The sequence below is a fragment of the Xyrauchen texanus genome, chromosome 6, assembly GCF_025860055.1.
Source record: "Xyrauchen texanus isolate HMW12.3.18 chromosome 6, RBS_HiC_50CHRs, whole genome shotgun sequence".
Classification (NCBI taxonomy): Eukaryota; Metazoa; Chordata; class Actinopteri; order Cypriniformes; family Catostomidae; genus Xyrauchen; species Xyrauchen texanus.
Window position 1 is genome coordinate 37735793 of NC_068281.1, and position 14427 is coordinate 37750219.

Below are 14427 nucleotides of genomic sequence, written 5' to 3' on the forward strand. Positions count from 1 at the left end.
GGGTGTTCATTTTTCCGCAGTACACGGCATGCCCATTCCCTGCGCGAAGAAATCGCCTCTCTTCTAATCAAGGATGCGATAGAGCCTGTCCCTCCAACCGAAACGAAGAAGGGTTTCTACAGCCCTTACTTCGTTGTACCCAAGAAAGGCGGCGGCTTACGACCGATCTTGGACCTACGAGTTTTCAATCGGACCCTGTCCAAACTCCCGTTCAAAATGCTCACCCAGAAACAAATTCTATCTGGCGTCCGGCATCTAGATTGGTTCGCAGCGGTAGATCTGAAGGACGCGTACTTTCACGTCTCGATTCGCCCTCGACACCGACCCTTCCTACAGTTCGCGTTCGGCGGCCAGGCGTATCAGTACAAAGTCCTCCCCTTCGGCCTGTCTCTGTCCCCTTGCGTCTTCACGAAAGTCGCAGAGGCAGCTCTTGCCCCGCTCCGAGAAGCCGGCATACGCATACTCAATTACCCCGATGACTGGCTCATCCTGGCCCCCTCGCGAGAGTTACTATGCACGCACAGAGACCAGGTGCTCAGGCGTTTGGGGCTTCAGGTCAACTGGGAAAAGAGAAAGCTCACCCCAGTCCGGAGCATCTCTTTTCTCGGTTTGGAGTTAGACTCAGTCTCAATGACAGCACGTCTCTCCAACGAGCGTGCTCAGTCGGTGCTGAAATGCCTCGCTTCCCTCAAACCAGGTACCGTGGTCCCTCTAAAACGATTCCAACAGCTCCTGGGGCACATGGCATCCTCCGCGGTGGCCGCGCCGCTGGGGTTGATGCATATGAGACCACTTCAGCACTGGCTCCAGACTCGAGTCCCGAGACGAGCATGGCGCCGCGGCACGCACAATGTGAAAGTTACCACCGCCTGCCGCCAAACCCTCAAACCCTGGACAGACCTCTGATTTCTAGGGGCAGGGGTACCCTTGCAGCAGGTGTCCCGACGCGTTCTGGTCACAACCGACGCCTCCAAATTGGGTTGGGGCACCGTGTGCAACGGGCACGCAGCCGCAGGCCGTTGGAACCGAGCCCCGCTGCGTTGGCATATCAACTGCCTAGAGCTGCTGGCTGTTTTCTTTGCCCTGAGGAAGTTTCTCCCGTTAAGTCGAGACAAACACGTCCTAGTCAGGGCAGACAGCACCACAGTGGTAGCTACATAAATTGCCAAGGCGGAGTACGCTCCCTCCACATGTCACAGCTCGCCCGTCGTCTCCTCCTTTGGAGTCAGCAGCGACTCAAGTCACTGCGCACCACTCACATCCCCGGCAACCTCAATGTGATAGCGGACGCGCTGTCAAGACAAAGCTTGCCCGGCGGAGAGTGGAGGCTCCACCCCCAGTCGGTCCAGCTGATCTGGGACCGGTTCGGCAAGGCCCAGGTAGACCTGTTTGCCTCCCAAGAAATCTCCCACTGCCCGCTCTGCTATGCCCGGACAGAGGCTCCCCTCGGGACAGATGCGTTGGCACTCAGCTGGCCCGCGGGGCTGCGCAAGTACGCATTTCCCCCAGTGAGCCTTCTTGCACAGGTGCTATGCAAGGTCAGGGAGGACGAAGAGCAAGTCATTCTGGTGGCCCCCTACTGGCCCACCCGGACTTGGTTCTCAGACCGCACGCTCCTCGCGACAGCCCCTCCCTGGCGAATTCCCCTGAGGAAGGACCTTCTTTCTCAGGGACGGGGCACGCTCTGGCACCCGCACCCAGACCTCTGGAACCTCCACGTCTGGCCCCTGGACGGGATGCGGAAGATCTAGCCGGCCTACCACCGACCGTCTTAGATACTATCAACCAATCCAGAGCCCCCTCGACCAGGCATCTTTACGCCCTAAAGTGGCGTCTGTTCGCGAACTGGTGTTCTTCCCGAGCTGAAGACCCGCAGAAGTGCGCGGTTAGGTCAGTGCTCGTGTTTCTTCAGGAGAGGCTGGAGAGGAGGCTGTCCCCTCCACCCTCAAGGTGTATGTCGCCGCCGTCGCGGCTCACCACGACACGATAGACGGCAAGTCTCTTGGTAAGCACGACTTAATTGTCAGGTTCCCCAAAGGTGCCCGGAGGCTAACTCCCTCCCGGCCTAACCTATTCCCCTCCTGGGATCTCTCGATCGTCCTCATGGGCCTCCAGAGACCCCCCTTCGAGCCGCTAGATTCAGCTGGACTCAGGGCCCTCTCTCTCAAGACCGCCCTGCTGATCGCGCTCGCCTCCATCAAGAGGGTCGGGGACCTGCAAGCGTTCTCTGTTAGCGACACTTGCCTGGAGTTCGGTCCGGCAGACACATACGTGATCCTAAGACCGCGACCGGGCTATGTGCCCAAGGTTCCTACCACACCCTTCAGAGATCAGGTAGTGAACCTGCAAGCGCTGTCCCGGGAGGAGGCAGACCCAACCCTTGCGTTGCTGTGTCTAGTACGTGCTTTGCGTATCTATCTGGACCGCACGCAGAGCACTAGATGCTCTGAGCAGCTCTTTGTCTGCTTCGGGGGACAGCGGAAAGGGAACACTGTCTTCAAACAGAGGCTTGCCCACAATTGAGCCATCAATACTATTGCAATATGTGTCAAGATGTTCTTTAGGATGAACTTGACCTTTGTCTTCCACAATCCACTGTAAACTCATTTTCTGGTCTGGCTTCATTCAACTCGCACTTCGCACCAATCAGTTGCTGATGGATAGTCCCACTGAACATATTTCTGCATGAAATATCCAATTTCACTCAGATACTTTATACGTCACATTACAGAAGTAAAATGGGTTGTGTATCCTTCATGTTGAATTTAATTGTTGGTAGACCTGTAACGGAAGTTCAACATCAGCAAAGTTTAAACGTGGGCTGTTCTGGCCAATGACATTTTGATATGAAACAGGGTCAGGCCATGAGTTATATATATATAAATCATTGTTTTAGTTGTCCGCCTCTGTTGAAGTGTTGTAGGGATTTTGCTCCCTGCATTGGAATAAATTAATCATTTAATCAAAGGAGTTTTGGTACAACGATGATAATTGCCTGTTTCCACAAATTAATCTGTGCGTAATCTAGGCTAATCTCAGGCCAGAGGCCTTTTTTACTGAAGCTCCTCAAATGATTCACAAGGCTCTCTAACATGCTTCGAATAGAGCAAAGGAATATACTGTACAGTGAATACAGTGAAAGATCCTATCCACATTTGCACATCTAAAAAAGGCGATTGTCTTTTTTACCTGTAAGGAGGGACTTCCTTTCTACATCGTGTGCGAGGTCCTTGGTTTGCCATTCCAATTTAAATAGAAATGGCAGTCTCTGCTAAATAGTCTCTGATCCAATCATTCTTTACAGTATTTTGGTACAAATTTAAATGCCACATAGTAGATGCTATCCACATTAGCTAGATGGCACTTGGACAGGTTGTGTTATATACCAATATCCTCAAAAACCATGCAAAAAAATAAATAAAGAAAAGACCCTGACTACACTAAATATGGATTCACTTGATAAACATTGTTTGTGCCAATTGCAATGCATTGCCAATTTAAAATCTGGCTCATGAAGCAAATCCATTTGAAAAGCACAGCAAGAGTACATGCAGCTCAATCTTTTTCTTTATCTTTTCTTGTCTTAATTTCCTTTTTTCCTCCTTATTATCTTACTCCTGTGTTCCACTTATCACTGCCTTCATCCTCTATTCCTGAGATCCCATTCAATCTTAACTTTGATCGGCAGGTTCTTTAGTTAATCTTTCTGTGTAATCTCTAAAGATCCACAACCCCTCTATCACATTACCATCTCTTCCTTTTTGTATTCTGCATTTCTGAGCATATGCATCTTCCAATGTCAAGATTTAAAGCTGTGTTATGCAGTATCTCCCTCCCTCTCTCTCTATCTCTCTCTCTCGTGCTCTCTCGTTTTTACAACCTGCTCTGCTCTCTCTACTGCTTTCTGCTTCTCTTGTCTGTCCTTCATTTTATTCAGCTAATATAATTACATCATTATATGTCAGCTCTGAGAGCCCTTGTTTTTTTTCACTGTAAAATTAACACTGCCTCAATATAGTTTAGACTGTCTACCAATCATTCAATGATTGTCTGAAGCATATTGCACACAAAAATGATGAGAGATGAAATTGCCAGTTCCAATCAGTTTAGCAGGCTCCTTGGCAATTCCTGGAAGTCGAGGTACAACTTTTTTCAGATCACCAAGCAATGAATTTAGGTTGGTACAATGAATGCTTCCAAAACAAAATGAGTCCGAAATGTTCAAAGCATTGAATCTTTGAGAAATATTGTTTATTTGAGGCATTGGAACAGTGCCATTTGCACCTAAATATCAGAAACTTTATAGATTTATTTATTTGTAATAATTTCATTTGAAATGGTAACTGAACTTTTCAAGCAGTCACGTTGTCCTACCTTAGGCCCACAGTACAAGGGCCGTAACATTTGGAATTTAAATACTTAAAATTTGAATAGATAATGAACTAAATTCTGGTTTCAGTGTGCCTCACACATTATACTTGAAAGAAATAAAAAATTATTGAAATATTTTCAAAAAATGGCTTGATGGTCAGTGCAAATATGACCATTATCGGGATGAGCTAAAATTTAGTTTTTTTTGCACACTTTGATTAAGCTACTTTGTAAAACCAGGAAATGTGCTTGGTCACTTCACATGTTGCTCAGACAGTCCCTTCTTTTCAATTTGGGCAGTTGTTCAAATCTATGGCGTACTGAGTGACTCTAGTCAGGTCTCCTAAGCAAACAAATTGGCCCTGTTGCTAGGGAGTGTAGAGTCACATGGTGTAACCTCCTCGTGGTCGCTATAATGTGTTCTCAGTCTCGTTGTGGTGTGTGGTGAGTTGTGCGTGGATGCCGCGGAGAATAGTGTGAAGCCTCCACATGCGCTATGTCTCCGCGGTAACGTGCTCAACAAGCCACGTGATAAGATGCACGGATTGACTGTGTCTTACGCGGAGGCAACTGAGATTCGTCCTCCGCCACCCAGATGGAGGCGAGTCAATACACCACCACAAGTATATAGAGCGCATTGGAAATTGGGAAATCCAAATTGGGGAGAAAAGGGGAATAATAATAATAATAATAATAATATATTCAAAATGTTAGTCTATACCTTCTACTCACTTTCCTTTGAGAATAAAAACATGCATCGTTTAAATATGTAATCTTTGAATTAAGCCCAGAGATCAGTGTGTGATGTTTTAATCTTCTATTGGTCACACGTATTCTCATCATCCAGATTCGCTGTTCAGAGATCACAAACTAGAACGTCTCTTCATAGTGTAGTGCAAATGTATTTTTTTTTTGCATGAGCTTGTGTCTCCTGCGTTCTGATGCGTTTCAAGGAGAATGAACGGAGTGCGAAGTGCAGTGTAACCGCCCCATAAGTGATAAATCAATGTGTCTGGAACAAGTTGTTTTAGCATCTGATAACAGAAGATTTCCCTCAGACAAGTTTCTCTGTACATGACGAAGAAATTTCTTGATCAAGTGTCTGATTTCTCATCCACAGATGCCAGGTCCTGCTCAGCAGGAGAGTTCCAGTGTCGTAACCGTAAATGTTTAGCACCGGTGTACGCGTGTGATGGTGACGACGACTGTGGAGATGGCAGTGATGAAGAGAAGTGCTCTCCGCCCACCTGTGGACCACATGAGTTTCGATGTAACAGTTCAGAGTGTGTGCCGCAACCCTGGACCTGTGACGGCGACCCCGACTGCTCTGATGGCTCTGATGAGTGGGTGGGGCGATGTGGGGGTGGGTCTGGACGACCATCTCCGCCCCTTGCCCGCAGGCTGCAGTGCAGTGCTGGAGAGTTCCGCTGTGGCAGTGGGGAGTGTGTGAGACTGGCCTGGAGGTGTGACAGAGATCCTGACTGTAAGGACAAATCAGACGAGGCCGACTGCCGTGAGTGTGCCATCACACACCTCTCACTTCTTGTGAAGCTATTTGGATCTCACTGTACAAAATTGTCTCACATAACTTAAATTTAAAATTGGAAACTAGTGGTGAGTCAAACAGGAGGCAATTGTAATATTTTCATACATTGTCACTCTTGTTACCAGCATGATCTAATAAAAAGTACATGAATATGGCAAAGTTTTTGCAAAATTACATTTCAAGGTTCATTATATGTATCGCAGCAGTTCTGAGGTGAACTGTCCACTGTGTGGTGCTAAATGCAAGTAAAATTTTCTCCCAAACAGAAGAGGTTTTTAAGGGTAATGTTTTAAATAAAAAACGTAACTCACTTCCATTAACTGTAAACCAAAAACTGAACTAAAAAGGCAATTTTGAGATGAGAAACGCAATTGATGAAGCAGCCATATCATTCTGTAGTGCTTCTAAGACACGATTGGCTCGTGTGTCAACTCGTATGCTCTAAGTGCAATTTGATCGCGATCGAACAAACTTCTAAATGTTGTTTGTAATGAAAAGCAAACATTAAGATTGTATTGCCTAAAAGTCATGTGCTACAGTAAATCAGTTTAGATGTCATAAGAAAGCATTGTTTGAGGAAGAGGTCGAAAAATAAGAGTTTATGATCTGAAAATCTGACATTTTTCTCATGATTTGTTTGAAAGTGAATAAAAGTAATTGATGTTGTAGCTGCCTTATTGTTTATTTCACCAGGAAAGTGTAGAGATACATACAATGAGCCAGGTTAAAATAATTAAGCAAAAATTGAGATACTGTATAGTATATTTAGAATTAAAAAAAGAGGTTGCCTGTTACGGTTGTTGGGGGCTATTGTAAAAGGTATCTGATGCTGATTTCCACCTTGTGTCTTTGGTGCATCCAATTCTTGAGAATACCAGCATGATACCGTCTGTGCATATGAGAAAATCTCTCTCTACTGCAAATTTAAGTCTCCATGAAACATGGTTTGCAACCCATTAAATTTCCCAAATTTGCGATGTGAAAAAGGATATTCAAGGAGGAAAAAATAGAGGGTGGGATTATATCCATCAGGAATTGATTAGCTTGTGGAAGTGATCTGTACAGTATATGATGTGGTGATCTTAGGCTCTTTGTATCTTAGATTCGTTCTTCACCTACTGAATCCGTTGGATGCTACATTGTTGCAAACACAAACCAAACGCCAGAGAGTGAACGTGAATGAGCTCGATCTTTTGTTTACAACATTGCCATATTTATGGAAATTTCATTGTGAGACTAAGTTCTCTCAGCAGGGATTCTCATACAGTGCTTCTGAAGGGCACACGGGAAGGACTGACGGGTATTAAATTCCCACAGATATTGTAAGGTCGTGCCAAAGATGTTAGGCAGAGGTGCGTGGCAGTTAATTTCTCCTGACTGTCTGCCATTTATTATCAATTCCACCCACACAAAGTCATTATTGCAGTGAGGCTCAAAGCATTTGGTGTAGAGACACACTTTAATCCAGTTTGACAGTGATGGAAGCGTAGACAGTGTAGTCGAAAAACAATGCCTACATTTCCATTCAGAATATATTACAGTGGGGACCAAAAGTCTGAAAGCAGTAGTAAAAAAATTCTGTTTGTCATTTTTTCAATCTAATACAAAATATTTTGTACAGATGATATCGTCAGTATAGCAATTCAAGTGAAAATCTTAATCCAATTTTAGAATGTTTCAGTATTTGGTACGACCACTTTTTGCATAGACTCCAGTCTCTATTTATGTGGATAAGATGCTAGCGTGCAAAAACGCTACGTATTAGCATCTTATCCAATTTTTGTGAGATCTCTGTGAGATCTTAACTACATTTTCGTGCCAGCGCAAAGCACAAAACTAAACTAAACTTTTGTACAACGTCAACGTGACCAATGGTGGCACAATTTTGTGTATTTGTTTAGCGACTCAGAAATAGTGCAAAATCTGAAACATTTTGTATCCATTTTACATTATAGTGTTTCTTTTTTTATTATCAAGATTGTAAAACTTTCTTAGATACTGTATGTCAGGAAATTATTGGGATGAGAGTGAGAAGACCGTGTCTATGACTATTTAAGGTTTTTCTCTTTGCTGGAACTGACAAAGCACATTTTAGATAAGGTTAACTAGTTCAGCAAAGGCATTTTACCATTCCTTATTCTGGTTATATCAAGTTACCTGATTTAATCACAGTTTGCCAAATCCACTCCAAAAACATGCTGCAAATCATCAAAAGTTTTTACAGTTGAGGTGTATCTTCTCTGATTTCTTTGCATCTTTAGTGGCAGTCAGTTATTGGTTGCTTGGAAGAAGTTGGGCTAACCTTGTGTATAAATTTGGCATGCATAATATATGGTAAATAAATAAGTAGCCATTCAACAAACACATTTATTCAAAGTTACTTTGGCCGGAACATATGCTATGTGTGTGAACACCAAAAATGCCAGCTACACAAGCTTGATTTCACACATATGATGTGTTCTGAAATGTGCCAGAATAAAATTTACAACACAATGCAAGTACATGATGCATTCTCAGCATTGCTGTGCAAGGGCTGCTATAGTGGGCATTAGTGTAAACTGTCCTCTTCTACTGTCAGTTTTGTCTTCAATTGTTTCCTTCTTGCAGTTTGAAGAGAATCTTGTTGAGTTAAAGTGTCTATGTAACGGACCTGCTTGACCTGATCCGAGCGGGATTCGACACTCGAGTCGTCTCTGCCATGAGAGTTGGATGCGCTAACGAGGAGGCTAAAGGCAACAGCCTCTAGTGTCAGTCGCTAGTGCATCTCTTAAGCAGGGGAGTGAGGTTTACACATACCACACAGCTATCACGTACCAGCTGAATCCCATTACATCTACATGTTTATAGCCAACTACCTGAATGCTAACACTTCCAGTTAAATACCACAGAGATTTAAAGGTAAATCTTTGCCCTCTTGAGTACTGAGGTTTGTTACCGTCACATTATAGAACAATACATATGTAAAGTGGGAATGCATGCTTGAAATGGGAATTCATTTACGTCTACATTAGCATTCTTGCATATTTATAATATGGACGATCCCACTGGACCAACCTGGTGTTAAGTGGCTTGCACAAGGTCACTATGGTCATTGCTCATGAATCATTCCTTTAGTTCATTTCTGGATCAAAATTTTAGCCAATGTACCATTTATTAGCATGAAGAAGGTTTGTTTTAATTTTAAATCACATTAAATATTCCAGCAGTGACTTTTGATGCATGTCATAAATCACATTTGTCAAAAGTCAAAACGCGGTCACGTCATTTTAAAATCTCCGGGCCACATCTTTCCCTCAAGGCTGAGAAAATTCTAATTTCACATCTCTGCTGTCATGCTTATTCCCCAGACATGTCTGACTGAATAGAGCTGCTACGAGGTGTTTGTTATTTTAGATAGCACTCTAAGATGAGACACTTTGGTACACAAAAAGATTTCATGAGTATAAGCTGACCTCAAAATCCAAAGGAAACTCACAGGAAAAGACATGTGCCCGGGAGACGCTCTGATTTTAATTACAATGCATTCTACTCTCCTGTCTCTGCTTGAAGAATGTGATGTTGGCTGCTCCGGTAGAGATAAGCTTGCTTTTTTTTTTTTTTTTTAAGTCTGGTGCCTCTGTCTCCATTCCCACTGTGAGGTAACACATCCAAGTCAATTACAATGCTACTCTGGCCAGGCCAGAGAGAAACAAGCAAGCAGAGCGGCAGGTGTATGTGTCCGATGGTTGCTAGGCAACCTCTGGGTGTGTGTCCTTGAGCATCTGAGAGCCCTTGGAGTGGAGTTACGGAGTGGAGTGATGGTACACCCACCACACACTGCTTAATAATCGTATTAATTCCTTGTTCTTATGCGGCCATGCAGTTTTCTATTTTGTGAGTGTTGTTGCACGAGTATGTGTTTTGTATATGTTTACGTGGATAACTCAGGCCACAACTGTACTCACACATTGTTAACCAATTAAGGCACTTAAAGACTTGTTCCCTTAAGAACACAAAGATAAAGTAACATGCAATGAAGCTCTGATTGCTGTCTGTGTGACAGCGTTTGATTTGGCTGATGTTTGTCTTGTGTGGTTTGGCTCTTCTGCAGCTCTGCTCACATGCCGACCCGATGAATTCCAATGCGGCGACGGATCCTGCATCCACGGCATCAAACAGTGCAACAAAATACATGACTGTCTCGACAAAAGCGACGAGGCCGGCTGTGTCAACGGTACGTGAGTTTGTGTGTGTCCTGCTTTGTTCCTTGAATCATTGGCGGAGCTTATTCAGCAGGCAAAAGTTTCCCAGGGATTACATTGGTTTTGCCCTTTAATACGACACCCTTCAAAGTTTAATGAGTGCAGACTTGTCTGCCGCAGCAGAAATGTGTCTAACTCAAAGAGGGTTGTGTCTAAATGGTAATAAGAGTTCAAGTGTGGAAATAAATTGTCCAATCCTTTTGAAAAATGGCTTTTATTCATAAGATATACAGAGAGTCCACCTAAATGCCACGCATCTGTTAAAGCCCTCAGTTTGCTCTTTGAGAACAAAATAGGGTCTAAAACTCTTAAAGGAATAGTTCACCCAAAAATGAAATTTCTCGTATGACTTTCGTTCATCTGCTGAACTCAAATCAAGATTTTTAGAAGAATATCTCAGCTTTGTAGGTCCTCACAATGCAAGTGTATATGTGCCAAAATATTGAAGCTCCAAAAAAGCACATAAGTCATCTTAAAAATAATCCATAAGACTCCAGTGATTAAATCAATGTCTTCAGAAGTGATATGATATGTGTGGGTGAGAAACAGATTCATATTTGTCCTTTTTTACTATAAATTCCCCTCCCTGCTCAGTCAATCTCCATTTTGACTTTAACTTTCACAACTTTCTTGTGTCTTCATGCATATGCCCCCTACTGTGCAGGGAGAAGAATTTCAATCAAAAATGTACTTGAATATTGATCTATTTCTTTCACATACCTATCATACTGCTTATGGAGATATGGAGTCAAAAACACTGGAGTCACAAGGATTACTTTTATGATGCCTTTACATGCTTTTTGGAGCATCAAAATGTTGGCATCCATTCACTTGCATTGTGAGGACCAACAGAGCTGAAATCAGAGAATTTTCATTTTTAGGTGAACTTTCCCTTCAAGATATCTGATGTGTTTAAAACTAACAATTTTTCCTGTTAGGATAATTGTAGGTTAGAAAATAGTTTATCTCACAACTCTAATATTCTTTCCACAAATACATGTAATTTATGCCTTATTTGTGAAAGCAGCATCTGTATCGCTGTACCTCTGAGTATTTGTGTCTGTTTGAGAGGGAACAAAACCAAATTGAAATAAACTTCAAAACTGAAATCGATTCAGTCAGCCTCCATCTGTTCTATAAGCATCTTTTGTCTTTCTTTCTATTATGCTGTAGCCACAAAGTGTGAAGGCCCTCTGAAGTTCCTCTGTAGGAACGGGGAATGCATTGATGGAAGCAAGGTGTGTGACAATGTGAAGGACTGCAAGGATCGGTCGGACGAATCCAAGGAGTGCAGTAAGGAAATAAAATGATGACATTTTTGACATGCAGTATAAGTATAGAGCTATAATTTGGATTGCATAGTCCATATAGGTTGGTCTTGTATTATTTTGATATGAAGTCTTTGAGTGCATTGAATTGATCACAGACATTGGTATCTTGGTAAATCTGAGCAGTGTGACATTGGTAAGATCTTTAGAGTAGCCACTCGTGCGAGGGCTACAGTCTTTTTTCGTGGAGGGAAATCTGCGAACCTGGAGATTTTAGTTGATTGTCTGTGACAACCAAATACTCGGGGTTAGTCATTTGAAAATAACCCTAATCCTAACCCTGAACTTCTGCTTATTGAGGTGCGATGTGCTATTATTTTTCTAAGTGATCTGATTTGAGATTTTCACCTGGTGGATGATAAAATTCCATAGACTGATACATACACACACACACACACACACATGCACACACACATACACTAGTGGCCAAAAGTTTGGAATAATGTACAGATTTTGCTCTTATGGAAAGAAATTGGAACTTTTTATGAAGCTGTCAGCTGAGGAAATGTGAGGCGTCTATTTCTCAAACTAGAGACTCTGATGTACTTATCCTCTTGTTTAGTTGTACATCTGATCTTCCACATCTCTTTCTGTCCTTGTTAGAGACAGTTGTCCTTTGTCTTTGAAGACTGTAGTGTACACCTTTGTATGAAATATTCAGTTTTTTGGCAATTTCAAGCATTGTATAGCCTTCATTCCTCAAAACAATGATTGACTGAAGAATTTCTAGAGAAATCTGTTTCTTTTTTGCCATTTTTGACCTAAAATTGACTATAAGACATGCCAGTCTGTTGCATACTGTGGCAACTCAAAAACAAACACAAAGACAATGTTAAGCTTCATTTAACGAGCCAAATAGCTTTCAGCTTTGTTTAAGAGTTTTGCAACCAGGGGCGTAGTGCAGTGTACTCACTTCTTTATAAGTCTGCATTGCGTATACCCACTTCTAAATCCCCTCTGATGCGCATCATTCAGTAGCGTCCTGCATTAGCCAAAAACATGACAGTCCAGCACATGAGTAGCTAATCCAATCGCAGTGTTTTTTACACTTCTCATCTAAAATATTTTTGCACTTCTCTGTCTCACAATAACATCAAATAAAAGGCTTTTGCGCGCTCTCTCTCTCTCGCGCGTGCCAGTCAGTTCCTCACCCGTTGCTGTAAACTCACGCACTCGAAGATATATGCACTGTAGTATTCCGTCTGTTATTTGGTTGAGGACGACGACAAATCTTTGAGGTAAGTAACGTTAACTCAGACCTCTACATTGCGAATAAATCACTCACATATGCGAGTAAATTACTCACTGTGTGACCAAAAACGTCTATTATTAGCCACTGGTAACAAGTGAGGCATAATAAAATGATGCCGCACTTTCAATAATGAAATTAACATTTCACTCGCCAGTGATAGAGTTTTGAACACTGATTCCCTTTTACTGAATACAAACAGTTGAAGCTGGATTCAGCCTCATCTTTCCCTGCATGCTGTCTGATGAGTGCAGGAAAAAGCACTTGTGTCATTCAGTTGTGGAGATGAATCACTTCTCAAGCGTTCTGATGTGCACGCTGTCTACAGAGACTTTTGCCAAACTCCCATGAAAAATAAACGAGGTATAAACGTATTAATTTTGTGAACGCAAAGGACTCCAGTTTCAATTAACGGCCATGTAATGAAAATGGGGTTTATTCACGCAGTGCAGCAGTGAGACAGATGAGATGTCCTGCTCCATTTCTGTGGAGATGATCAAATGCAAGAAACACAATCTCAAAGTCTTCTTTCATGAGAAATAAGAGCTTGTGAGTTAATCAGAGAGCCTTAAAATAATGTGTGAAAGTGAATAATTTAAGACAGAAATATTTTACTATTGCACAATACAATATAATTTATTGTTATACAGGTTGGATGGGTCATAGTGAATTTGTATGGTAATTAATCGTCATATTCGTGAAACACCTAAAACAGGCAATTAATCATCATAATCGCAATTATTTGTTAGACAATTAATTGTCAGCCACTAATTTTCATTATTATGTTCCCACCTTGTGAATTGTTTTGTTACTAATATGTATGAAATTTCAAACAGCTTGTCTCATTAGTAAAAATGCATATTCATGACATCATAAAAATTTATAGAATGTGAAATTTGTACATTTTGCTAATATGAGGTCAAATATTTGGTGAGTAAAAACAAAAATGTACTATCCAATGACGATTTTTTTCTCCAACATGATCGTAGAGGGTTATTAACTAACATTAAATGTATCCACTGCATTTATACACTACTCGACACACAATTTATCATCATCAGTGTACAAGAGCGAACAGATTAAATTATTGCCGAAGTTACAATCATTATGATTAACATAAATTAACGTTAGCGCTACTAGGTTAATTGGCATAACATTACACTGCTTACGCCTTCACTAGCTAGCTATCATTAGCATTCTGAGGTAACGTTAAAAGATTAAAAGCTGAAACTGACATCCCTAGTTTGTACCCTGCTTTTCAAAATGGTTAGAGCTTGAAATTGTTAAAGCTACAGTATTTATTCATTGAAAAAATAGTTTTCTACATAAACATGGTGTCTTGTTAAATGAGGCCCTGTGAGAGATTAGTTAGCACCACAGACTCTAGCTCTGAGTAAAAATTGTGGGTCGAGTAGTGTCAATCCAGCAAATTTTAGCCAATCACTTTTGGTGAGGCAGGCCTTGACTCTGTTTGTGAACAGCTGTCAATTAAACCCTGGCTGGGGGTGAAGAGCATCATGTATATGGGGAAGAATTGGGGGCGCTGTTTCTCATTTCAATTTATTTCAAAGTTGCCTACTGCAGCTATATGAGCACAACAGTGTTTACAAGAGCACAACACTAGCCTCTTTATTTTGCTTTCAAAGTTCACCAGGTGTAAGTATTATGGGGAGCATGCCCCTGAACCCCCCT

At 42.1% G+C, this 14427-nt stretch overlaps 1 protein-coding gene across 4 annotated transcripts in view; it reads left to right on the forward strand.

Moving 5' to 3' along the window:
- Positions 1 to 14427, forward strand: part of LOC127645476 (low-density lipoprotein receptor-related protein 8-like) — a 129605-nt gene that overhangs the window by 66560 nt on the left and 48618 nt on the right. For all 4 annotated transcript variants that reach the window (XM_052129107.1, XM_052129104.1, XM_052129106.1 and 1 more), the window contains exons 5-7: positions 5492 to 5884; positions 10008 to 10130; positions 11332 to 11451. In XM_052129107.1, coding sequence (XP_051985067.1) covers positions 5492 to 5884; positions 10008 to 10130; positions 11332 to 11451 — 636 coding nt within the window. The remainder of the gene's footprint in view (positions 1 to 5491; positions 5885 to 10007; positions 10131 to 11331; positions 11452 to 14427) is intronic.